This window comes from Asparagus officinalis, chromosome 2 (genome assembly GCF_001876935.1).
Source record: "Asparagus officinalis chromosome 2, Aspof.V1, whole genome shotgun sequence".
NCBI lineage: Eukaryota > Viridiplantae > Streptophyta > Magnoliopsida > Asparagales > Asparagaceae > Asparagus > Asparagus officinalis.
Window position 1 is genome coordinate 81,697,556 of NC_033795.1, and position 24,929 is coordinate 81,722,484.

The following is a 24,929-nucleotide window of genomic DNA, read 5'->3' on the forward strand; positions in this document are numbered from 1 at the left end:
GTATGGTACATTATTAAACCTTTGTTCCAAGTCCAGACAGTCATTTCCAGTGCCCTTTTCCTTATCTAAATATTAATTACGAATACCCCCATCCATTACCTTGAGTATAATTATTACTAATAAAAGGAAAAGGAGGAATGGAGAAAACTTAGACATAGGTAAAGGACAGACGAAGAAAGTAAGACAAGAAAGGCAAAAAGGTAGACAATCTGTAGGATTTAAGCAAATATTTAGGTACTACGACAGCACTCAAACTAAGCAAAAATATGTTCATTGGCATCTTGTACCTTAGATGATCAACTAAAGCTTCTCCTTATCTGTTTTGATTGGACATAGTGCTGACATCTGCCTATTCTGTAAACCACGAACAGGTACTTTGGCCTGGATGTGGCTGGCAACCTGTATCATTGACTGACTTGATAACAGCTGCTGCGGTGAAAAAGGTATATAGGAAAGCGACCCTGTGTATCCATCCTGACAAAGTGCAACAGAAGGGTGCAAATATTCAACAGAAGTATATAGCAGAGAAAGTCTTCGATCTCCTTAAGGTATGCATTCAGCTAGGAAAGTGACTTCCTTAAAACTTGCTGCTTTCTTATTTTCTTTATTTTCTGTTCCAGTTATATACAGAAATACATAAAACTTTAATTTTCCGTCATTCCTTCATTATAAAAGCATGATTCTGGTTAGATGTAAGATAATTATGTATTGTCTCTATGAAGAACCCATCCACATTATTTATCCTGAATACTGAGAAAGCAGAACCCTATTACTATTATTGAAAGAATAACCCATCATATCTACATATCTCTTGAAAATCACCAATAGCAAGTCAGTAATTAATTATATAGTTCTTCTAATGTGCATGGGTGGTAGTAACTTATAAAGTCCGAAGTTTTAATATATTGTGCTGTACTCGATACATCACCCATGATTTACTGCTTCAAAATTTGTGAGCTACGGACAGTAAGTGTATAATTTGAAAGCTATGGTGCATGTTTCTTAAGTTCGCCAATATGACCTTTGTTCTACTGTTGTTGAACTATCAGAGAATTTTTACGTGTAGCTATTATGTGTCCATATTGCATCTGCTCAATGTTAAAATTGGATTAATTTCATTAGTAATATATAGTTAGGATTTTGTTGCATCTACATTTTATTTTAGTTTATAGGGATTAGTAACTTGTGATATTATACTTTTAGATATTTTTGTTAGATATTTGGTTACGATTATTTTCAGTTTTATTAGATAAGATTTTAGTGATTTGACATTAGCTTTAGTATTAAGATTTTCCCCCCCTATAAATAAGATATAATCCTCCCTGAGGAAGATAGAGAATGATATTAGTATTAAGGTTTTTTCGCATTATAAATAAGATGTAATCCTCCATGAGAAAGATTAATGAAAATGCTAGTTTGGGAAAAAGCATGTGAGTTGCTAGGCATGAAACCACCCTCTTGAGTTAGATGTTGCGTGTGATACTGATCTAACTCCAATTATCTTGTTCTTTTATTTTTTTTATTAAATAAAAAAGATGAAAAGGTTACTGTTCACCATTTTAATTTTCCGATGATTTTCCATTCCCCATCAATTGCTATCTGAGCGAATAGATCCACCATTTTAGCTTCAACATCAGCAATGCAAGCACTCAAAATCTGAGCAAGATATAAAGCCTTTCGTGATGACACTAGGAGAAGCGTACGATACTTAGCATTTCGACGAGGACGTTGAATTTAAAGTGGGGGAGATATAAAGCAAGACGTCTTGAAGATCAGATTAGTTAGGTTTTTTTATTTGCTTTTTTTTTCAGCTGAAATGTTAGGATATTTAGTTAGGAATTGTTATTTGGTCTTATCTGTTATTTAGAATATTTAGTTATAATTTTTATTGTCTTCTAGTTAGGAATTTGTTTGATCACATTAGGATTTTATTCTAATAAAAAAAATCGTAGACTTCTTCATTCCTAGAAGAATGAAAATTGATCAACAAAACTTGAAACTTGAGAGATGATTTTGGAGTGATTCCATAGGCGTGAAGGCGACAAATGTGAAGCCAAATCCAGTTAGGTGTTGCGTGTGAAATCGGCCTAAACCCAATTTACCTTTTCTTTTGTCTTTTTCCTTTAATTTTCAGATTCACATCTACAATCAGAGCCAAATAACCTCCGATCCGCATCACTGTCTTTTTGTTGATCTGTGATGTTCTAAGTTCAGATTCTTTTGGGTGGTGACTTCTAGGTAGAGGTATTCTTTATTTCTTGGCTTTTCCCTGGCTGTAACTCAGTAAGTTAAGTTATTAAACTGCAAAAGCAATGTTCTTGAAATATTAGGGAAGCAATAAAACTATAATATTAGAAACTTTTTTTAATGGATAGTTTTAGTAACTTAGTTGCTTGTTGTTGTATTTTAATAACTGAGGCTACTACTAAAACAAGAAATATAGTTAGATGAGGATACGCTCTGATACTGATAGGATATGGGGGTAGGTGTCCGTTTCTGACACATCTGCTGTGATGCTTCTCGGACGCTTAGTGCATGCTTTTCTTAGTCCTTAATTAGCTGCAGTTAGGTTAGTAGGCTGCTGAGTTAGTAATCAAATCTCAAGCAACTGATAGCATTATCGAACTCTTGAGAAGCTGTGTTTATACGTTTCTGAGTTTGCGGATACTCTTCTCACTGTCACATACTTGCTTTTACTGTATTCAGGTATATTTTCGATATAACCATAGCATTATTTGATAATTCTTTCAAGAAACAAACATTGTTGGAGTGGAGAAAGAATATTTTCTTACATATATATTCTCTTCATGAAACAGGAAGCTTGGAATAAATTCAATTCTGAAGAGCTATTTTGAGGAAGTTTTCAGATACATCAAATTCTTTAATTGCACGAGCTATCGGGGTTTGGGGGGGTGGGGAGTTTGTAATCCTCAGCAGCAGCAGTCATCGATGCCTTTGTTATAGTAACTCTTGTTGTTATTATTTTTTTGTTTTGTTTTCGTGTTTCTATATGTGTCAATTAATTCCGTGGCGCTCTTTAACTATAGTTTACTCTTTGAGAAGGGACTATTTTGTGTATGAATGTGTAAATTTGCTTCACCATGAGTTGGTGACTGTAGAGTCTCTTGGTGCCTCCGGCTTTCATTTGTTATCAAATTTTCTTTTTGTATTTCTCTGTCTTTTTTTAAACTCCAGAGTTTCCATAGTTAGTGAGGTCTTTGTCAACTGTATTTTTTTTTTCCCGCTCTTTTCGTTCTTTTGGGCTTTCTTGTGTAAGTATGACTCCAAAAAGTTACATAAATTTATACTTTAGTTTTTCTTGTCCCCTGTGTATGATCACAAATTTGTGATTTCACATGCAGATTGCCCATCTGATTATAATATTTGTTTATTTTTGCCCATCAAGAGATGTGTTCAAAAGTGTTACATTTGTTCAACGACGTGCTCTCTTTTTCACTTTTCGCATGATAGTTTATTTGTGTAATTCTTTTGAGATCGAAACTCAAGAAAAAGGACCTAAAATTTAGTTACTTGTTTTGAAATTCGCATTTAAACATATTTTAAAGTATAAGATATAACATCTCCTTCATAAAAACCAAGTCCAAAACTATAAAGGCTGAATTTTTAAGTTGCAAAATTTTAAAACTGAACCAAATAATGCCCATGATACGTGCAATTCAGAATAGCTAACTTTTGAGAGTTAACTTTTGAGAAAGGGTAGGAAGATAAAAGAACCTACAACTTGTAGCTGCATTCTTCTTCCATAAATTAAAAGACAAAATTTTGAAAAGCAAACCATTTCCAAAAATAATTGTAAAAAAAACGATCTATTTGAAACTTATTTGCCAAAAGCAACACAGTTTCAGCCAACTGACTGAAACTGTGTCGTTTGATGAAACAATAGCAAATTTCACGTGATTTCAAGTCTACTGAAGTTTTGTTATGTAAAAAAACTTTACGGGACTTAAAGTCACGTGAAGTTTGGTATTTTTTTCGTCAAAAACGACACGGTTTCAGCCGAAGTCGCTTCGTCATTTTTGATGAATAAGTTTGGAAACGGGTTGGTTTTCAAAATTTGTCATAAATTAAACGTGCTCTCTTCTTGGGTTTCCGCACTCGCGGTTGTATTTCCCACGTTCAATCGCATCCGTGATGCGCGCATGGGCGTTCAAACTCGATGCCAGCAATTCTATGGTTGGCTGGCTCGTGACTACGGAGTCTTTTAATATTATAAATTTCTCAAAGATAGATGTACGTGGAATATGACACGTCCTCATATTTCTTGGTCCATAAACTACTACGCTTGTCTTTTTATTTTATTTTATTTATAAAACAACTTTTAGTTGTAAACCTTTTCGATTTCGTAAAATATCCCTATTCTAAATAATATATACTTTTCATACTCACCTCATGCCTTTATTAATATTATCCAGGAGAAAAGAGAGTTACTTTTTTCACTACTCTCTTATACACAAATGATTTAGGACGAACTCAATAAAAATATTGAAAAAAAGGGAAATTTATGGGTTTGAGCATCTCCATCGTCTATGTACACACAAAAAAAAAAATCTTGTGCTCAAATCTATTCATATTATATATTATGTTTAAAAACGTTTGAGATGAAAGATGTTTGAATGAAATAGTATTCGAAAGAATAAATGATGTTCCTGATGTTTGGAGGTGAATTTGGCGAAAAAGAAATAATGAAAATAAAAATAAACTCTTGAGGTCCTAATTGCAAACTTTCCATGTGGAAAATATTCAGGCCAGGCTGACCAGCGGACTCGAGTCAAAACGAGACTGCTCTTGTTCTGACCACCGCTAGTCTATCAACGGTCCAGATTCACCCTCTTAAAATCAACGGTAGATCCAAGATTCAAACTATTCCCCTCCCCCCTCACTCCCCCACCAGTCCATTCTGTTTGTAGATTTGTCCTCCAAATCTGCATATTTAGTGATTTTATTCTAAACCATGTCACATTTGATTTTTTTTTTAAGGAATTGTGATAGATCTCCTATATCCCCAATTGTGAATAGACCACTTACAGTTCTATTTGTATTGAACAGACTCATGAGTGAAATTTTTTTACTCTTAAAATCATTATAAATGTTTAAAGAGATGGATGGATCCCCTGCGGTTCTATTTGTAAGGAAGAATCGACAACTGATTTTTTTAAATACTTTTTATAGCAGTTGAAAAAGTTCGTAAAGGGAGTGTATTCACATTTGGGCCAATAATAGAGGGAGTATATTCGATACAAATAGAACTATATGGGTCTATTCATAATTGAACGATATTAAGAGGGTTTATTTGCACTTAACCTAATTTTTTTATATCCGCTTTGTTGATGCTCGATATAATATAGAATAATACAGAAGATGATGGTTGCGGAGTGATGCAGAAAGATGGAGGGTCCGCTCCCTTCTCCGATTTTATGCCTAGTTCTTGAACAGGGGCTTGATGTCCACGCTGCACAGACAAGAAAGACCTGTGAGAGGGCGGGGACTAGTTCCCTCGTGGTTTCTTCGACCGTCAAGTTAGTGAAACTCGAGTGGGGAAGGGGAAGGTTAGGAACCAATGTGGTTCTTGGAGTGGCATATGCATACCTAGAGGATCTATGTGAACTCCTCTGTCTAGACGAAGAACTGTCTGTTCCTCCTCTTTCGAGTGTCAAAGTTAGAAGAAGTGAGATTACCCTTGCTTGAGCTTTTTTCTCCTCTTTTGAGGTGGCAGGAGGCATGCTCATATGCTGAATCATCTCTCGTGTTACAGGTGTCGGCTGTCGACTGGAGGGAAACTCACTTCAGCACGGTGGAGGATGTCTCCGTATTTTCTGGGAAGTGATTGAGAACGTGGCAGGAGGCACGTGGGCAGCTGAATCATTCATTGCTTTATAGGTGTCGGCTAGCGACCGAAGGCGGAGTTACTTCGGCATGGGGGAGGATGTCTCCACATTTCTTGGGAAGTGATTAACGTGAGCAGCTGACAAGTCATGGAGACCATCAGGCCAAAATCTGGATAATGCTTATCCGAGATGGACTGAACTGTTAACATATGCTCTGGGGAAGAGGCTTGAGGCCGGGGTCGAGTCCTCAACTTAACCGACAGCAGGTATGCTCTGGAGGAGAGGCTTGAGGCCGAGGTCAAGTCCTCAACTTAGCCGACAGTAGGTATGCTCCGGGGGAAAGGCTTGAGACCGGGGTCGAGTCCTCAACTTAGCCAACAGCAAGGAATGTCCCACAAGTCGTTCTCGAGAATTACCCAGTGAGTGGTCGAGTGCCCTAAGTAGGGTTGTTCTCGACGATAGGGTCGACTGATTCCGCCTTTCGTGTCGGCATGAAAGAATGTTGATTTGTGGAGTCGGCGAGGTCGAGGCCTCTATTGGGTTTGGGCCACTTAAGTGGGTTGAGGTTATTTTCCTAGAACTCTTATTGTATCATTTTGCAAATACCAGTATCTTGGGTGAGTGAACAACATAACACGCTCTGATTTAATTTAACCCCTCAAAATTTACAAGGTAATTTAATAAATATGAAGATCCAACAATAATTATCTGAACGATCCGTATTTAGGGGATATTTAGGTAAAGAACAATATGTTTCGAGAGGGAAAGGGAAGGGGGACATTTTTGACAGCTTTTATCTTTCTAGATTACAATTTAAAAGCGTTAAGTGGTAATGGTATTTTTTAACTCTCATTAAATGTATGACCTTTCTAGATTACAATTTAACAGCGTTAAGTAGTAATGATATCTTTTAACTCTCATTAAATATATCACCATCATTTAAAACTGTAACACTTTCACTTCACACTGTCAAAGTTGATAGGGTAAGTAAAAAAGTATTCAAATTTGAGGAAAAAAATATACATTCATCTCTTCTCTCAGATTAAAATCTAGGTGGTGTTAACATAAGAAGGGTTTAAATAACTTAATGGCGAGAAGATGAGGTTGAAACAGCAAATAATCAGAATTAGGAAAAGAACAATTTTTCACTTCAGCCCCATTTTAATTTTTTTATTTAAATCGACCCTTTTTTTTATTTACCAAAACCGACCCAATTTTTTGATTAGCAGCCTAATCACCATCCTAAACAGTCGGGGTTGCCAACCCCGGCTATTTAGGAGGGTTTTAAACCCTAATTAGAAACCTTAAACCCTAAAAATTAATGTCCTAAATAGTCGGAGTTGCCAACCCCGACTGTTTAGGAAGGTGATTAAGCTGCTAATCAAAAAATCGGATCGGTTTTGGTAAATAAAAAAGGGTCGATTTAAATAAAAAAATTAGAATGGGGCTGAAGTGAAAAATTGTTCTTAGGAAAAACACCAATCTCCAAATAAGATGGATGTGGAGGGCCTATAGGCAAAAAAGACTCTTCCGTTAAAAGGCCTCCTCTCGTCCAAACAATTAAACAAAATACAAAAAAGGAAAATTTCTTGTGAGAAACAGAGATTTTGGGGATTTTTTTTCTCTCTCTCTCTCGAATTTGGGGGTTTCTTCTCGATTGCATGAATCGATGGGCTTGGGGGAATCTGAGGCATCGGTGGACAGCGGATCGGCGATCGCCTGCTCGATCTGCCTCGAGATCGTCGCCATCGGCCCCGATCGGTCGACGGCGATTCTCCAGTGCGGTCACGAGTTCCATCTCGGTTAGTTTCCATAAATTGATCGATATTTTTGCTGGATTTTTTTGTCTGGTGCTTGAATTTGTTTTGATCGTGCTCAATTTGGGGGTTTAATGACTGGAGCTGGATTATAAACTTCAATTTTATTATATTTTATTTTATTTTTTGGATTCTATCCTTCAAGTAGGCTTGTAGTTAGAGCTAGGTAATGTTTTGGTCTGGATTTGAAAGTTTTTGATTTCTTTTGGAGCTTGAAATTCATGTCTTTGTTGTTTGTTTTTATTGATAGGTGCTGGAAATTGTATTGATTTGTTAATAATTTCGGTAAAGATTGTTCTTTGTTGGAGAATCAAATGCTGCGATTTACATTCATTTCCTTTGAACATTAGTTTTGACTTGGGGGGATGGTGTTTTGGATATCAGTTATATGCTTGTGAGAAGAATAAATTTGTTAATTTCAGTTATTAGTTATGATGTTTATTCTTATACTCGTTAGTTTCTATGCGAATAGTATAACTTATAGTAATATGCAGGCACATTTTATTAACTGAGTAATGCATCTTTGGTCATCTTTGGTAATACAAAACATGCATCTCCCATAAGACTTAAGACTCTTTGACAGTCTAGAAAATGTGTGATTCCAGTGATAAGTTTTTATCTTGTAACTTTTGTTTAGTTTTATCATCAAAATATATTATCATGTCTGTTAACTTTTGTTTAGTTTTATCATCAAAATATATTGTCATGTCTGATATCCTTAGTTTTACAAGGGGTTGAGGATGATCAATGATTGAGTTATGAGAAAATTTTCTATGGGTAAACTACATTTTGATTTCTGTCTGACCTTGGACTTTATTTACAATGCCAAAATCCACTGTGATTTCTAACAAATAAACAGTCCACTATTAATGGGCCTAACAGCCATAATAGTTTTTCTGATTCCGTTTGTTGTCTTTGAGGCTAGTTTTGTTTCTGCCCATTCTTATTTACAGAAATTGACAAGTGAGGATATGAGAAAGGTAGTTGTTCTGCTGTTGGTGTAGAGGGAAGGTGACTACAGGAACATATTGCCTCCATTTGTGTTCAGGATGTGAAAAAGGATAATCGGATGGGATTAAGGATGTTACCTTGCAGCTTGAAAGAAGTAGGGAAGTGAATAAATTGCAGCACTGACTTGTTTACGGAAAACATGTCTGAATATGGATTTGATCTAACATATACACCAGCATGTTCAGCCGTGATATAGTGTTGTTAGCAAAACCATCATGAAGGTCTTAGTAATGCTACTGTGTTTACACCATAGCTTTGGCCACTATTTCATATATTGAAACCTAGGTGGAAGGATCTTCCTATGGTTCTTTACATTTCTCTCTTCCCACTATCCTCTACCCTTAGGTATATGGAAATTCCTGTGGTGTCATATAATAACTGTTGTTACTGTTCATGGCCACTGAAATCTTTTTGGCTTCCCCATTTCCTTATATTGTTTCACCACCTCTAACCTCACGATAGTCCAATATAAATGGCACTTGCAGCTTAACTTGATCTGCATGTGCTATATTGCTCCCTAAGATAACTAGATTGGCAGTCAAGTGGGAAGGCATCATTTCACAAATGTGATGCAACAAAGAATCAAACAGCTGTGACTTCAACTTGAATAATGTTAAAATCCAGTAGGAACCTTCAGTAAATGTAAAAATATTTTAAATGAGGGTTTTTGAGGAAAACCACCTTTAAAATAGGTGAAAATACAAAAACCTTTAAAGTTCAAATTGTACAGAAACCGCCTTTAAAGAGGTTTCCGTTTGCAATCAACCACCTTAACCTTTTTGATAAAATTTTAAATGAAATATCCAAAATGCCCTTAATAAATACACGTGCAGGCACATGACATTTATTATTAACCGAAATTGTCATATTTTTTGGTATATTTTCGAGGGTATTTTGGGGATTTCAATAACAATTTTAACCAGAAAATAGGTCTAGGTGGTTGATTGCAACCAGAACTCCCTTTAAAGGTGGTTTCTGTATAAATTGAACTTGAAAGGTTGTTCTTGTATTTTCACCTTATTTTAAAGGTGGTTATTATGAAAACCCCATTTAAGAAGAAGTATCTTTCGGATGGTTTTTGATATGTAGAAAGGTTAATAACTTGTTACATTGACACCCTGGAACTTGTTTGGCCCTCTTTAATAGACACAAAAAAGACGACTTCCATCAATCAATCACACTGTAAAGCAACCTAAAATTACGATTAATCAACTGCCAAACTAGAAAGTCGGAGAAGGTAAAATTGTAGATCATCTTACAATTTTAAACTAAATCAATTTTAAACATTTTCAACATGTCTTACGTCACAATCATCACCCTTCTGCATGGTGTTTGCGGTGATTGAGTATGAGTTTGAATTTTCGACAGTAGTTGTTTTGGTCTTTTGCCTTGCCAATGAGTTTAATGGAGAAGACATGGTTTTGACCTTGGGACTTTGTTTTAGTTTGACGGTGTATAGTATATCGCATAGGTGAAGTGCACTTTTTTATGTTTGTTCTCTTCTTTCATCGCCCCTTGTTCCCACTCCTTTTTTGTGGCATTGTATTTGCTGGATGTGAATTCAGCCAGCTTGGCTAAGGAAATTCTAGGTCAGCTAATTGCTTCTTTACATAGTACTATCTGCCCTCTTCCCTCCCTCTCATATTCACTCACATTCACTTATTCGCACTCCCAACTTCTCTACTGCCCACCATCAGTTTTCTTGTTAAAATTTAGGGATCTATGTCGCCGAAAAGATGCCTCCAGTTGGAAGTAATAGCTTGAAATTTGATTGAGAGGCCCCCTCCACTAGAGTTTCATGCTACATTGTACTAAACAACTTATATAATATATTTGATCCTTCTTGATTTAGTTATGGATAAAGGGAGGTTAATTCTCTTTTCTGTATTATGGGTTCTCCCTTTGTTTTATTTTTATCCAAGCTTCAATTTAGTAGTCTATATATCTAACGCCATGTTCAACATTTGCACTATGAATTACCTGTCATACGCTATTGTTGGCTGCCTTTCCTCTGGATGAGCATGTATTGCAATGTAGAAATGTATAGTTCACTCACATTACTACAACCAATGCCCTTTCAGTTTCACAATTCATCAAAGCTCATTCGCTGTCTTTTCCAAACTCTTCAGATTGCATTGGATCAGCTTTCAATGCTAAAGGAGTAATGCAATGCCCAAATTGTCGCAAAGTTGAGAAAGGCAATTGGCTTTATGCTAATGGTTCTCGTTCACTGCCAGAGCTTGGCTTTGATGAGTTGACCCATGATGAAGATCTCTATGACCTCAGTTACCTGGAAATGGTATAATTAGTCATTGAGTTTCTTTATTCTCTCCTTTTTCTGAATTTATTATAGATTTGCTAGTAGCAAATTTTCATTGACTGTTTTCTTCTTCTTTCTCTAGCCATGAGATGTTTCACTTGTATTAGCCTTTTACTGTATTGTAAATTTGTAATGGGATTCATCATAAAGAAGCCATTAACTTTTTGTGTTGAAATATGGTCTCAGGTACTCAGAAATGGTATATTACATGATACAGTTTTGTTCTGTATTTACTTATTGAAGTTGTTTTTAAGTTGAGTGATACCAACTGCAATAGAAAAAAAGTATAGTAACGAAAGCTCATATTGTCTAGAAAAAAACACTCACATTTGAAGCATTTGTAGAAACCCTGGAGCCCCTATATCCTGACCATTACCAACAGACAAAACTCTCCTGAAACAGGAACAACTCATTACAGCAGTGTTCATGGAGGGGGTCTCATACATTTCTAAGACCTGTTACAAGCAATCGGCCAAATAGTGCATGTCCGTATGTGGTGGTTTTGTCTTTCACAACAAGAAGTAAAAGAAGATGGTGAGTCACATGGGTCTTATGATGCATCTCGAGCATCATTTGATTAAAATGTGCAAGATAGGTATGTCAAATAAATGATAGCCTACAATAAGGGAAGAGAATACTGTTGGGTGAACTAAGAATTCGGGTTAGAGTAAAAAGCAGGCCTTCAAAAATCAAGATAGTTTTATGAGATAAGTATTAACTTAAATTATGGGCACAGAATGCAGCGTCCAGCAAGAAAAGGCTGCATATTGCATGAAACAGGCACATAATGTTATTTAACAGATGAAAAGGAAAAGGAGAGATTAACTAGCCTCATGGGCATATGCTTGCACTTATATTAATATTCTCGGATGGTGGGCCAGTGGGGTTGTAAATAGGTAGTATTATTTTGAGGGCATGCCTGGAATCCAATTTCTCAAGAGATCTTATTCTATAGTTGGTTCTCATCATAGGTAGAGTTTTTCATGTTTCCACTATTTATCATCCTTGATTGTGATGTTTACCTGCTGTCCATTATTAGTTCTTTCGTTCTGTAGTTGATGCTGCACTTAAGCACCAAGTTTTGTTTATTGTTATTGACTTGTGAACTTGAAGACAAAACTATTCCTATTTGTTTTGCATATTAAAACTTTGGTCATGTTATGCTGTAGAACCCCCCATATATCTTCTTAATGTTGTCCTAGTTTTGTAGAGGAAATTATCATCTTAGTGATGAATGAATTTACTTTGTTGAACGCCGGTTTCCAGCCTGCAAGCTGGTTGGTTTTTTCTTTTTCGCTTAGCTTATTGTTTTTCTTGTGCTATATGAACATGTTTCCAAAAAATATTGTTTTTATTTCATGTATGAGAATTGTTTTCAATGGTCACGCTGTTGCTACCGGATAATCATTTCGTCAATAGATTAAGTTAACGGATCGTGAGCTGACAATTTATTCAATAAATCTTAAATACTCATCTTATGGGCACTTGGGGAACATGGGAAGGCCTTCATCCACGGGGTGACAATAGATGGGGGTAAATAATGTATTGTAAATTGCCCTTGATAAGGTTTTGACTTGATATATGGTAATACTCTAATGCTGTTTATGGCACTAAAATAAACAGGTCTATCAATGAAATAAAGCACAAGCTTGTTGATTCCTTTTACATTGTTCCTCCTTTTGTAGACTTTCGGAGCTCATTGGTGTCCATTCAGCAGATCAGCCAGACTGCCGTCATCATTTGAGTAAGCTCAATATTCCTTTAGTTCTTCTTCCAGGCTATTGATAAACGTTACTTTTCTGTTTCCATATATTTATATATGTTAAAGTGAATAATATGGTGAACGTTTAATAGGTGTATAACCTAGATTCTTTAATTTTAAATGTCTTTCTTCTACATCCTGTTTTTGCTTTCGATGCTGGAGCATATTCATGGGAGGTATAGAGCATGTGCATTGGGGCATGTGTCTGAGGGGAAGGGGTTCTGGTTCTTGTAGAGACAGAGAAATGGGTGAGTGGATGGTAGGACAGTAGATAGGGATAGGCAGGAAGAGTATTTGGATAATGGAAATGTGAATTAGAGATCAAAGGAGTAAGAACAGTGTACATCCATGACTATGTGCTCTCTGGTACTTTCTTACTAGTTACTTTCAATCATTTGTCATGCATATATCCATTTGCCAGCACATCATGATGCTTCAGCCTGGCAGTATTACATTCCATTACACAGGTTTACATGAGCGTGTTCCTGGGAATGTGTGCATGTCACTGTGATCATCGAAGTATGGTCTTATCAAAGTGGGGTTGGTTATAAAGTGCAGACCATCATCGAGTGTTTGCATATTCATGGTCAAGGAGCCTATACATGAGAGTGAACTGTATGAAGTTGCCACTTGCCAGTATAAGTAGAGCCGTGTCTTATTCGTTACAATTTAAGGCTTTAAGCTCAAGCAAACAAGAAAAATGTGTCTGGGTCGGTACATGGGATCTGTTAGTGTTTTTCTTCTTGGTAACTGGCTCTAATATGTATTGACAGCTGTAGAATATATTTGGCAAATTTTGATAATGAGTTTCCTGGTGTCAACCTTCATAGTGTTTGCGTCAAATATATGGCCGAGGGCGAGGAGCCTATGAACAAGTTACAATAGAAAGTAGGCTAGTTCACTAGCTGGGATCTCTAATTTCTTAATTTAAACCGAGGAATGTATGTCTGGATAGGTGTTGAAAAAGGGAGTTTTCCTTTCTATTTTTTCCCTTCCTACTTAGAGTTTATTAATTCTTGAAATATAGGTTATCACTGTTTCAGTGTGTCCTTGATTGGTTCTCAATCCATTTATTGATTGATATTTTGCAGGGAAGGGGAACCCTCTCCAGCATTTGCTCGTAAGTGTCCATACATTTTGCGATTATTCAGTAGTATGGGTGCGGTTGTATCTTCTTGTCTTAATCTCTATCAATGACATTCTGGTTATGCAGTTCAAGATCTAATAGGATATCATGCCATGTTTACTGGGAACCTAGCTCCTTCATTGGCAGATAATGCATCTTCATACTTGGCTTACTTCCAGCCACTTCAACCTTCAGCTTCCTCAAACCCTCGTGTTTCTTCTGAGAGCCCTAGTGATCATTGGAATCATGCCTCTGCAACTCCAGAGGTTCAGACTCATGGTTGGGAACACCATCATCCTACACCAAATTCCCGGCATAGAAGTCATACTAGTGGTTCCAATGAAGATGCTTTTTCATCTATGACTGTCCCAGGAATGAGGGTTGATTCTGATGGTCTAGCCAGGAGTGGGTCTTTCTTCCATCCCTTTATTTTTGGGCATGGGTAAGTGGTAATATAAGCAACTTAAATGGGTTAATCGTACATAGACCCCATGCAATATCGTTGTTTGAACTTACTACCCTTATAGTTTCATTGTCGCAGACCCACCATCTGGGTTAAGTTTGTTGGACTCTTACCTTTAGGCAAAATTTTGGCCTGTGAGTCTATCTGAGGGTAGAGTAGTATTAAAAAAAAGCAACCTAGGGGTCTGTCAACAACAATGAAACTACAAGGATAGCAAGTTCAAATCAAGCTAAAATTTGTATTCCCCAATGGTACTGGGTGTGGTCTTACTCTATCCGACCTCGTTTTGTAACCCAATTAAGAGGGTTTTGGGGTTTGGCTCTTCTTATTCCTTTGTTGCAGTCTTTTCATGATACTAGTCCTATCTCCTTCCACTCATTTAAAGAGTACATATTTTTTAAAATCCGTGTTGCCTAAACAGAACTCCATTTTTTTCAGGATAATCTGAATGCCATAAATGCTTTGGCTCGTACTAAATATATGTTTAAGTAGATGGCGTCAATTGTATTCATGTCATCTGATCAGTGTTATAACAACATCACTAAAGACAAGATCATCATATTTATATCATATCGAATTAGTCCTATCAAAAGCCTACTGAAACATCTGAATCAGTGGTCTTTTCATTTGTGAAGTTCGTAATATAGATTTCTATCATATATACAAGTGAGAGAGAATGTTTTTCACTCCATTGGCTGCTGTGAAAAAATACATCTTTAGCTTCAACTGCTGTTTTGAACTGTGCAGTTGTTTGGTTAACAATTATGATTATTATATTTTACATGATATATGCAAAGTCATGACAGCCATAATTTTCGGCATCCATTTCTCCTTCCTGTTATCGCTGGCCCTCTTGACTTATCAAGAACCAATTAATCATAGAGTTCATAGATCGTTCATTATAAAAATATTGGTTAGCTTCATTGTCATTTGTCTTGCTTACTCGACAAAAAACCAATTTTAATTTAATTCTACTCTATTTTCCTCTCAGATCCAGTTCTAGACTCGCGGGCTCGTTCGTTTCTTCACTGATTCCACCATACATCACCAACCCTCGACCTCATGCCCACACTCGAGGCGATCGTTACCAACACCACAATCCTCAAGCACTCCACACTACACTCTTCTCCGGCTCCACGAATGGAAACTTGCCTCCACCTCCAGCTCCAGTGGGACCCACTCCCCCCTCGCTCCCCGACCAAAGGACCTACTACCTCTTCCCACCATCGGCGCCTTCATCCAGCCGGGCCCACCACCAAGACCTCGAAACACTAGGCGGAGACCATTTCTATTCATGGGAGAGGGACCAGTTCGCTCCTTTTCCATTAGTACCCGTGCCAGATTACCGGGTCGGGCTACGGCACCGAAACGGGTCGGATAGGCCTTCAGCTCCGGGAAGGACACCCCATGTAGGGAGAACGAGGCCTTATCTTTGAACTATTTGTTGCTTGTTTGTAAAATCGAATGGGAGTTTGTATAAATGCTAGGTTCCCTGATGATATTACTTATACTGGGATAATCTTTTGACGGTGATCTGGCTGGAAACGGATTTTGAGTTTGGTATGTTTTGGTGCGAATGAGGCATTTGAAATAAATATTTTGTTGGTTTTGACAGAAATGATCTTGGTTTTCCTGGTAATTCTCCTAATATTGATTTTTAAAATTTTACCTAGTTTAACACCCTAGTTTTTTTTTTATTCCGGTGTGTTTAGAGCAGGGGAATTGCATTTCTCAGCTCTCACAATGATGGCTGGTTTGAAGGTTCGGTGACAAGGCAGGCTGCTTATCTGACAGGAATTTTTGGTGAATAGAAACTTTTGAGTGTGGTTGTAATTGTTTGTTTCACTATAGTTGTGGCATTATTACAACTACAGTTCTAAAAATATGTCTTTTTTTTGTCGTCAAATTGAATTTATTACCCCCATAGTTCTATTGTTGCGGATAGACCCTCTTTGAGTGAACAATTTTCGACTCATTTTAGGTGGTGTATCTGCAGCAACAGAACTACTGGGGAAGTGAGTTCGATTTGGCGACAGCACTGGGGGTCTATCCACAATTAAGCCTTTTATTAAAAAAAAATATACTTCTTTTGTATTTGCCCTTTTTAATATACCAAGCATCTTACAGTTATCTGCCTCTATGCATTTATCTTTAGAAGTTGTGCTTTCTTCTGTTTTACTGCCAACTCCTTCTGCAAAGAAAGTTGCACACATCCTAGTTGAACATTCACTTTTAAAAACTGAACTGTAACAGGTACACAAGAACAACGAAATAAACCGAGTTTACCATAAAATCGTTACAATCTCGAACTAAACGTAGCAAAGGCAAGAGTTTCAGCTTGGTTATGTTGATCGTATCAAGCATACGATGAATTAGATGCAGACGTTGGATTGTTTTCGCGAATAACAGTCTGTTCCCGGTTGAGGAAATTGGTGTACCAACGCGCAGAGAGCTTAGGGTACCTCTTCAGTTCTTCATCCTCAAAGTCCACATAGTACATGCCATAAGAACTCTCGTACCCCTCCATAAGTTCGAACAAGTCCAAGAACGACCATGTGAAGTATCCCAACGTATTAGATCCATTCCTGAAACATGATCATGTGAGAATAATAGATATGCTAAGTTTCAGAAAGCTGAAATATTGATGTTGTACCTGATGGCATTGAGCAAGCTTCCTACGTGAGCACATAGGTATTTTACCCTTGGAGCGTCATCGAGAGTCGCATCATGCGGCATAGGATATCCTGTTACGTGGGATTTGTACATGAGCTCAGATGTTTATATACATACTGTATAAGTTTTAAGATGAGAGAATCCACTAAATTTCTAAATTTCTAAGGAATTTGAAGAACAATGAAGCTGTGGAAGTCTTGTATTAGTACAACAGAACCAGCATGTAGCGTAGGCTTTGCTTTCACGTAAAACCAATGGTTGGTTGCAAGAAAATTGAATGGCAAAACTAAAGAGGGAAGAGGGGGAGATACAATATTTTTTATCGTTCAAGATATATTTCGGTTTAATGTAGGCCAAAGTAATAGGTATCGAGGTTGATATGAGTGATTCCAATGTGACCGAAACATGCTAATGCAGATGATGCTATTCTTGTTTAGCACATTTCGGAACTAAATTGTTTCGAAATTAGGATCTAAAAGCAAATTGTTGCTTACCATTTTCCTGAATGTAGATAGGAGGGTTACCGTAGTTTTGCTTGAGATGCTCCAAAACACCTTGAAGGCCATATGCTGTCAAAATCTAAAAACAAAACATCATTCGCATTAACATTGCTTTTCAAAGATTCTCACGAAATACTACAAATATGACCTCCATTTTTCGATAGTTAAATTTACCTTAGCGCCAGATTCATCGCGATCCACCACTACAAAAACCCATCACAACTGATCAACTTGATGAAGGGAACTAGTTTATTGATCACAATTGCATATATAATCTTCCAGCTTATTTAAGTTTGTTTATATACATGTGCAATTATATAAACACTGAATTCATACTATGCCAATAAATTTATATATAGTAATTTGATATATACTGAAAGGCTAAAATATAATTAAAAAATGTGTCTATTTGGAATTCATCTAGGAAAAGACCTGTTATGAAAATGCCTAGAAGGCTCTTGGAAACTATTCATACAGTTCTGTCACTTTATTTATTTAAGAGAACTCCAGTACTATGCAATATGCATCACTTCCAACAAAATTCTTTGTTGTTCATTTTTTTTTCCCTACAAGTACCTGGGATTGGAGTAACACTATGAAAAAGTTTGATGTGTTACCTAACAAAACAATGGAAAGTAAAAAAATTTAACCTGAGAATTCTACCAAGGGATCAGTCATAAAGTCTCTCTGGTCCTGTGGTATATTTTTGGTATTATCCTTCACACCAAGAGTATTGTAGTAATTCACTCCTATAAAGTCAAAGGCACCGATAAGTTTCCTCCATTGATCCTTTGAGAATTTCGGGATCTTGTCGCCTACAAGCTTCTTCATAGAGTTTGGATAATCACCATGGACAAGTGGCTGCATGAACCTGAAAGATAAACTTCAATGAAGAAGATTCATAGAGTCTGATGCAAACGCAAATGAAAATGTCAGATTCTTGAGGAAAATAGACCAGCCCGTAAGGAAATCTTGGGCTCTTTTTGTTGCAAGCATGTCCTCCATTGAATTGGTTTTGGGCACATAATGGTATATAAAGATGTTTATGCCTACTGATCCTTGTTGCTCGGCCTGAGATGGGAGATGAGTAACTTGATCGGTAATTGATAGTAATATTGAAATCTTTCTTTAAAAGCGCCAGCCAGGAGAAGCGATGAGATTATAATATAGGCATACCAAGTAAAATCCAGTAGTCCTAGTTCAATGTGCTAATGGTGCACCAGATGAATATTATTAACCTTCGGATTAGTAGATTAGGATTTGTGCACTGATCCAACGGTTGTCATCTCTTTTGGCGCATCATTAATGCAACGGAAACCAGTACCACTTGATACTTTCTTTCTCGCCTAAGAGAACTTGTTGAAAACAATTAAAAAGGAGATCACTAAAAGTGAGATTTTAATTAATGGAGTAAGAAGGGAAAATGTAGGCATAACAAGAGAAAGTATCCGGTGGGTCTGGTTCAATGTGCTCATGGTGCACCAGATGAATATTAACCGTTGGATTAGTAGACTTAGGACTAGCGCATTGATCCAATGGTTATTATCTTTTTTTGGCGCATCATTAATCCAATGGAAACAATTGAAAGGATGTTGTAGTGGTTAACTCCGCGGAAGAGTTAGCCCTTAATACAAACTTTTGCTCATCAACAACCACACAAACATTTCTATGAACAAGAGTTTTCAAGAGTCACCTGATATTTTCTCTTATAAAGTGAGTACACTGAGCTATGTGCTAGTAGGAAGTTATGAGCAACAATGTAAGGCTCATGAACAGAGTCACCATGGGAGCAATTGGAGGCGCCGAAGGGGTAAGAGCACCTCCCGGGTGGGAAAATGGCGGTATCATAACCTCCAGCTGCCATCACATTTGGTTCATTTAAGGTTGTCCAATGTGAGACCCTATCTCCGAACTCTCCAAAGCACACATTTGCATACTCTGTGAAATCACCCCTGTAAGAATAATCACAGTGGTATTTGATCATTTTATAGTTGAAGCTGAAATGCATAGAGGAGAGAAACCGAAGTATGAAAAGAAAAACGAAACATTTTTAATTTCACAAAACCCCCGGACTTCAGGGCGGTTTCTGCACATCTCTAAACTTTGGGTGTCTCACAAGACCCCCTACCAGCGATTGGCAAATAACTAAATTGTACTCGAGACAGAAACTCCAAATTTAGCCTTCTGTCATGTAGTCGGCATTCGTAATCGAGGGGTTTGGTGAGAAAAGTTTTAAAGTTTAAGAGAGTCTTGTGAGACACCCCAAAGCTCCCACGACGCTAATTAAAATTGATTTATGTGCATTAACAAAGAGTGAAAGTATGTACTAAAAAGAGTTAAAAGAGGGTTTACACAATCCTTGGGCTCAACCATCCTTGATATTCATCTTCTAGAACTTGAGGGAGATCATAGTGGAAAAGAGTGACATGAGGCTGAATTCCTGCTAAGTTCAGCTATTATTTATCAAGCTTATACAGATAGAATGAAGGTGCATAAGAAGGAAAATTAATCATGAGATTCGATGTGTTTGATGATACGAATAAAAATGTTGCATATCAAAGTTTTCAGAATGGATTACTGCGTGTCTGAGTCATACCATGAGTAATTAGCTCATCGATGAGGTTGTTGTAATATTCTAAGCCTTTGGGATTTACATCTCCTCTCCCATCTGCCAGAAACCAGTATGAAATTAACCGCGTCGAATTTTCTTTTAAAATCAGTTAATAACTTGATTTCAAAAAAAAAAAATTTGCATTTTAACAATGATCATACTAGGAATCAGCCTTGACCAGGAAATAGAGAACCTGTATCCTTCCAGCCCTGTTTCCTTCATCAACCTGACATCCTCCTGCGGTAAACGTTAGCAATCAAAAGACTGTATCCGAGGTAGTGTTAGAGTTTGTAGCTGTCTAGCATTTAGTCCCGCATAGCACGTTGGTTTTTAATTCGCAAGTGAAATATGTAGGGTGTGTTCTGTATGACTAATCAAAATTTCCAAATGACCCCCTATCGTCGCGTGAAATAGCTTAAAACATCCTCTCTCTTTTTTTTTGTGTACACCGAGTGTTCTGATAAAATTTGCATTATGTATCCTACACCCGTCGACATTATAATGACCGTTGGGTACCTTGTATTTGTGATACCCATCTGAGGCTACATCCCCGTTACTCCTTCCCGGCGCATGCCCTGATGAAAATCGAACATATCAAGTTGAACCTTCGCTTCAAATGCGAAATCTAGCAAAGTTTAACAAAAGAAGCTATTCCCTCCTCTTCTTTTTTTTTTCTTTTTTTTTTTGGGTTAAAAAAGGGTAACCATTATGAACAAAGGTGTCCCATATGCTCGGGCTCCTGCCATCCTCAGCTGCTGCTCCTTCCACCTGCAAAATCTCTTGCCGTTGAAACCAGTGGCTTCTGTCCATTGCAGCCTGATCCCAGATGGTGGGGGTGGGGGGGGGGGCTGTTCCCTGGTAAGCTGAGATGCCAGAGCACAAAAGTGAAGTGCTGAGGGAACTCATCTCTCCTCAGCTCCTCACTGCACTCATCTCCCTCGCCCACCACCAACACTGCTGTGCCCAGGAGCAGCAACGCAAGCCACAGCACCCACATCCTTTTTTGAGTCCCAGGCTGAGCTAGCTACTCTGTGCCTTACTTTTTTTTTTTATCTTTGGAGTCTTTATTTGTATCAGATATTCCCTTTTCTTGAGTTTCTTTTAGGACACGCTGTCACAATAGATACCTGATAAATTTCAAGAATTTTTTCCCCCTTTTTTTAATATAATAATTTCAAGAAATTATCATGAATGGTAATTGCTTTTTTCCGTGCACTCTCTAGAGATTTGCATACATCAATGATTGCTTGTCAGGTAATCTCATGAGACTTGCAGCATCATTGTATTATTAAGAAAAACCTTTCTTTTGATCATCATCAGCCACATTTTTAAAAAGTTTGAAAATATCCTTACATCTGAAAAATTAATTACAGATGTCCTCATACTTAAAAAAAAAAAATCAACAAACATGCTCCTACATTTTGAAAAAAAAAAATCAAAAGGGATGTCCTCACACTTGGAAAAATAATCACACAAATGCCCTTAAAATGGAAAATTCCAAAAAAAAATCAATGAAAAAGACATCTATCCATTTCCTTCATAGATTCTTCTATCATGCAAGCATAGCGTGTACCAGAGTACCTGTACATATAAAGAAAATAATATGCATAGAGCCAAATACTGAAAGCGAGCTAACAGTTTCAGTACCTGCAAAAGAAAGAGCACCACCAACGACGATACCCGTGAGAGCGCGGGGGTGGACCAATGTCATCACTCATATTACGGAGTAAAATTTGTCATTTCGAAATATTTTTATTAACAATGTGTCTTTCAAATATTAAGCTCCTGATTTTTGGAAATTCACAAAATTCAGGTCAGCTTTCTAGAAAGAAAAATTCCTCAAGGACCCAAAATATAGGACCAATAGAGGGAACAAGTGAGGTGTCCCCCTCCTATTGGATAATGAGTTGACCATCATTAATGATGGCCAACTCATTATCCAATAGGATGATGACCAACTCATTATCCAATAGGAGAGAGACACCTCACTTGTCTCCTCTATTGGTCTCATATTTTGGGTCCCTGTAGCAAAGCTCTTCTAGAAAACCATGAAATATCATAATAACTTCTTAAATTCAGTAAAGAAAGTTTGATACTATAAGGCATACATCTCATGCCATTGTGGTTCATGAGCATATTGTTAGCATGTCACTGCATAGTTTACTAACAAAATATCCTTCAACGCTCACATACATCTAAACCTGATCAAGGGCCATCTGAACCGAATTAGATAATAACCATCAAATTGTCACTGCAAGTTGTCAATACCAGCACAAATTACATCGACAAAAGTGACGCGACCCTAATATCCATTTCGACATATAGATATCTGTTAAAATTTAAAGACTCAGCACAAGTCGCAAATCTTATCGCATGCCCAGAGTTCCAAACAGTACTTTAGGCTACAAATAACAACATCGTCGACAACATAAGAATGACAAGTAGTTGGTTCCGATTCAACTTCCAACAATATTTATAAAGACAAAATCCAGAAACATGTTCATGAGGGACTTCATTAATTATCGATTGCGTGTATGCTCCTCAAACGCAAGTTACAGTTTTCTTCCTTCGGAGTTCACCTGAAAAGAGATAAATGCCAATCTAACTGTCAATCTTAGAGGAGAAACAAAACCATGGTAAGCAAAAGTAGTGGTAAAAAACAGGGAAGGAACCAAGACCTTGATGCACTCCTGCTCCTGGTAGGGCTCTGATTCTTTGGGCTCTGGCTCGCTCTTCCATTGACAGGCTGTGCAAAAGTTAACAGAAATAACAGGAGGAATATCAGTGAAAATGAACACAAAGTATAGAACTAATAAGAGTATAGTTAGCCCTCTGCCATTGCAAGAACCTTTTCACCCTTCGTTTTTATGCAAGATATTTTCTGTTCTCTATCGCAGTGGAGCTACCATGTAAAAATACTTCGTGATTCGTAGAACCAGCTTCAGTTAAAAAATCAGAATTGATATCACCCCTAAAGAGTTCTGAATTAAGCAGAGATTAGGAGTAGTTGTATCTCCGATTAATTAATAAACGACTTTCAAGTTTTTAACTCAAAAACAAAAAAGGGAAGAAATGATCAGAGAGAAACAACAAAAGATGCCACAAGGCACAGAGCTCTGTTAATTAAATATCTATAAGTTTAGAGAAAGGAATTAAATTCAAATTGTCCTTAAAAAAACTGTGAAATATGATATATCAGTGGGGCAACTTACAGAAGTTACCGGAGATCTGGACCTTGACCGCGATCTGCAAAAAGTTCCAGAAACAACTGTATTCAATATCCCACTATTTTTGCTTTAAATACACCTTGATCCAAAAGCTTCGACGCCTCTTCCAAGTAGAGATGCCAAAATGACACCAAAAGAAAGAAAACGTATAAATCTTTAGTCGTAGATGCAAAAAGATGACATGGTTCCATGTGAACAGTGGTACTTGAAATTAAATGTGTTGTCGCAATGACCAAGTTAGATCCTAGAGAGGATAAATAATATACTATTTTTTTTCCTTTCCAGAAGAATTGAGTAAATTTAGTTATTTAGTTGTACCAAACAAAAATCCCATCCTGACTCCCAAGGCGCAACTCCTATTGCTCGTTGGTGAATCCATATACGAATTAAAATTTCATAATAATCCAGCTCTGAATCCATATTAGATCAAAATCCTTTTCCATAGCTGCTCACTTAGGATAGTGCCCAATCAAGTTCCTAATATGCAATCCCCTGATCGCTGCATAAGCCCATATCTAGAAACAAAGAAAGTAATTTTTAAAACACATGATAATCACAAGGATTCTAATGCATTTATCATGCCACACATTTTGTATGGAAAATACACAAATGCAAGGCAACACACCCAGTGGAAAGATGAGCATCAATAGCTACAGATGGAACTACTCACAAACATTCACATACAAGATTCATTCCTGAGGACAAATCGCTTCGAAAACTCAAAAGGAAATGAAACTGATTGTCTTATCTAATTTTGAAGGACAATAGCTTCAAAACTCAAAAGAAAGGCTGTTTGTCGCTAAAACCTACACCTCATCACTTGAAGCAAAAATTGAAGTGTATGTTTCACGCCCTATTGGAGCGCAAAATAGATTTTTGACTAAAATTAAAATGCCTCTATCTCTTCATTTTCTTTTCCCCGGTCTTTCATTGAAACTAAAGGATCAAAGCGATTATCTTATCTAACTCTATCTTGTTATTCAACAATTCTGAATTCTACGTCGATTTCTTATTTCTGTGTACCTGCATGGGTTTTGTTAACGTTCTACATTTTCGCTCTTTCGTAAGCTATTTCCATTTCCTTGTTCATTGTTATCCATATTCTTGAACAAATGCAACAATTAACCTCAGATTTTTGTAAGATGCTATAACTTTAAACACGTGTCTTCAATATGGTTACGAGTCTGTAAATAAGATGCCTTATATATGTAGCTTAATTTATAATGATTCACGCCATACTTAGCATCCTTCATTATTTACAGTCAAATACATGAATGTATCTATTTGTAATTTTCTTATATCACTAGATATTATGTGTTAGAACATTTATAAATTTTAAAGTTAAAATATAGTTAATTTATGAGGCTTACACCTCACACCTTGAAGTTCACATCTGTCTCCACGAAGGGTGTCTTCATAAAGGGTCCAATGCTTCTATAAGTTTATCATCCTATCATCAATCGATCCATCATTAGCTTCTTAAGAATGCACTAATTACATAACTTTTAGCGCGTGAAACCAGTCATGCTTTGACATGTTTCATGACGCCTACATGAAAAGCCTCAAGGCATGC

At 37.0% G+C, this 24,929-nt stretch overlaps 4 protein-coding genes across 9 annotated transcripts in view; 2 read left to right on the forward strand and 2 right to left on the reverse strand.

The window, feature by feature from the left end:
- The window catches only part of LOC109831416 (auxilin-related protein 2-like), a 25,850-nt gene extending 22,681 nt beyond the window's left edge, over positions 1-3,169 (forward strand). Inside the window, exons 8-9 of the mRNA XM_020398739.1 lie at positions 372-548; positions 2,817-3,169. Of these exons, the coding sequence (XP_020254328.1) occupies positions 372-548; positions 2,817-2,855 (216 nt within the window). The 3' untranslated portion in view covers positions 2,856-3,169. The remainder of the gene's footprint in view (positions 1-371; positions 549-2,816) is intronic.
- On the forward strand, positions 7,415-15,963 carry LOC109831823. Its single transcript, XM_020399270.1, has 6 exons — positions 7,415-7,648; positions 10,804-10,973; positions 12,680-12,738; positions 13,848-13,876; positions 13,970-14,324; positions 15,337-15,963. Exons 1-6 carry the CDS (start codon positions 7,516-7,518, stop codon positions 15,779-15,781), a joined length of 1,191 nt encoding a protein of 396 aa, XP_020254859.1. The 5' UTR covers positions 7,415-7,515; the 3' UTR covers positions 15,782-15,963.
- Positions 16,549-21,177, reverse strand: LOC109831825 (beta-glucosidase 11-like). Its single transcript, XM_020399272.1, has 13 exons — positions 20,985-21,177; positions 20,834-20,897; positions 20,646-20,704; positions 20,291-20,366; positions 20,115-20,186; positions 19,871-19,958; positions 19,212-19,470; positions 18,474-18,589; positions 18,169-18,389; positions 17,693-17,721; positions 17,513-17,597; positions 16,999-17,089; positions 16,549-16,930 (listed from the first exon to the last, which is right to left on the reverse strand). The coding sequence occupies exons 1-13, from the start codon at positions 21,033-21,035 to the stop codon at positions 16,702-16,704; spliced, it is 1,440 nt and encodes a 479-aa protein (XP_020254861.1). The 5' UTR covers positions 21,036-21,177; the 3' UTR covers positions 16,549-16,701.
- Positions 22,340-24,929, reverse strand: part of LOC109831827 (serine/arginine-rich-splicing factor SR34-like) — an 8,112-nt gene continuing 5,522 nt past the window's right edge. For 2 of the 6 annotated variants that reach the window (XR_002244566.1, XR_002244564.1), the window contains exons 12-14: positions 23,342-23,871; positions 22,808-22,875; positions 22,340-22,708 (exon numbers count right to left, since the gene is read on the reverse strand). Coding sequence is in view for 3 of the 6 variants with exons in the window: in XM_020399278.1 (XP_020254867.1) it covers positions 22,705-22,708; positions 22,808-22,875; positions 23,342-23,375 (106 nt within the window). In the remaining 3 variants the exon portion in view is untranslated. The remainder of the gene's footprint in view (positions 22,709-22,807; positions 22,876-23,341; positions 23,872-24,929) is intronic. The other 4 variants (XM_020399276.1, XM_020399277.1, XR_002244565.1 and 1 more) reach the window with 3 other exon arrangements.

Bases quoted from the DNA above. Each gene is read 5' to 3' on its own strand.
- LOC109831825 (XM_020399272.1), bottom strand. From the start codon at position 21,035: ATGAGTTCCCTCAGCACTTCACTTTTGTGCTCTGGCATCTCAGCTTAC. The intron at 17,722-18,168 runs GTTAAATTTTTT...GGGTTTTTGTAG, and splicing joins TCCCTTGGTAGAATTCTCAG to TGGTGGATCGCGATGAATCT. The intron at 17,598-17,692 runs GTAAATTTAACT...TTTTGTTTTTAG, and splicing joins GCGATGAATCTGGCGCTAAG to ATTTTGACAGCATATGGCCT.
- LOC109831823 (XM_020399270.1), top strand. From the start codon at position 7,516: ATGGGCTTGGGGGAATCTGAGGCATCGGTGGACAGCGGATCGGCGATC. The intron at 7,649-10,803 runs GTTAGTTTCCAT...CAAACTCTTCAG, and splicing joins CGGTCACGAGTTCCATCTCG to ATTGCATTGGATCAGCTTTC. The intron at 12,739-13,847 runs GTAAGCTCAATA...GATATTTTGCAG, and splicing joins AGACTGCCGTCATCATTTGA to GGAAGGGGAACCCTCTCCAG.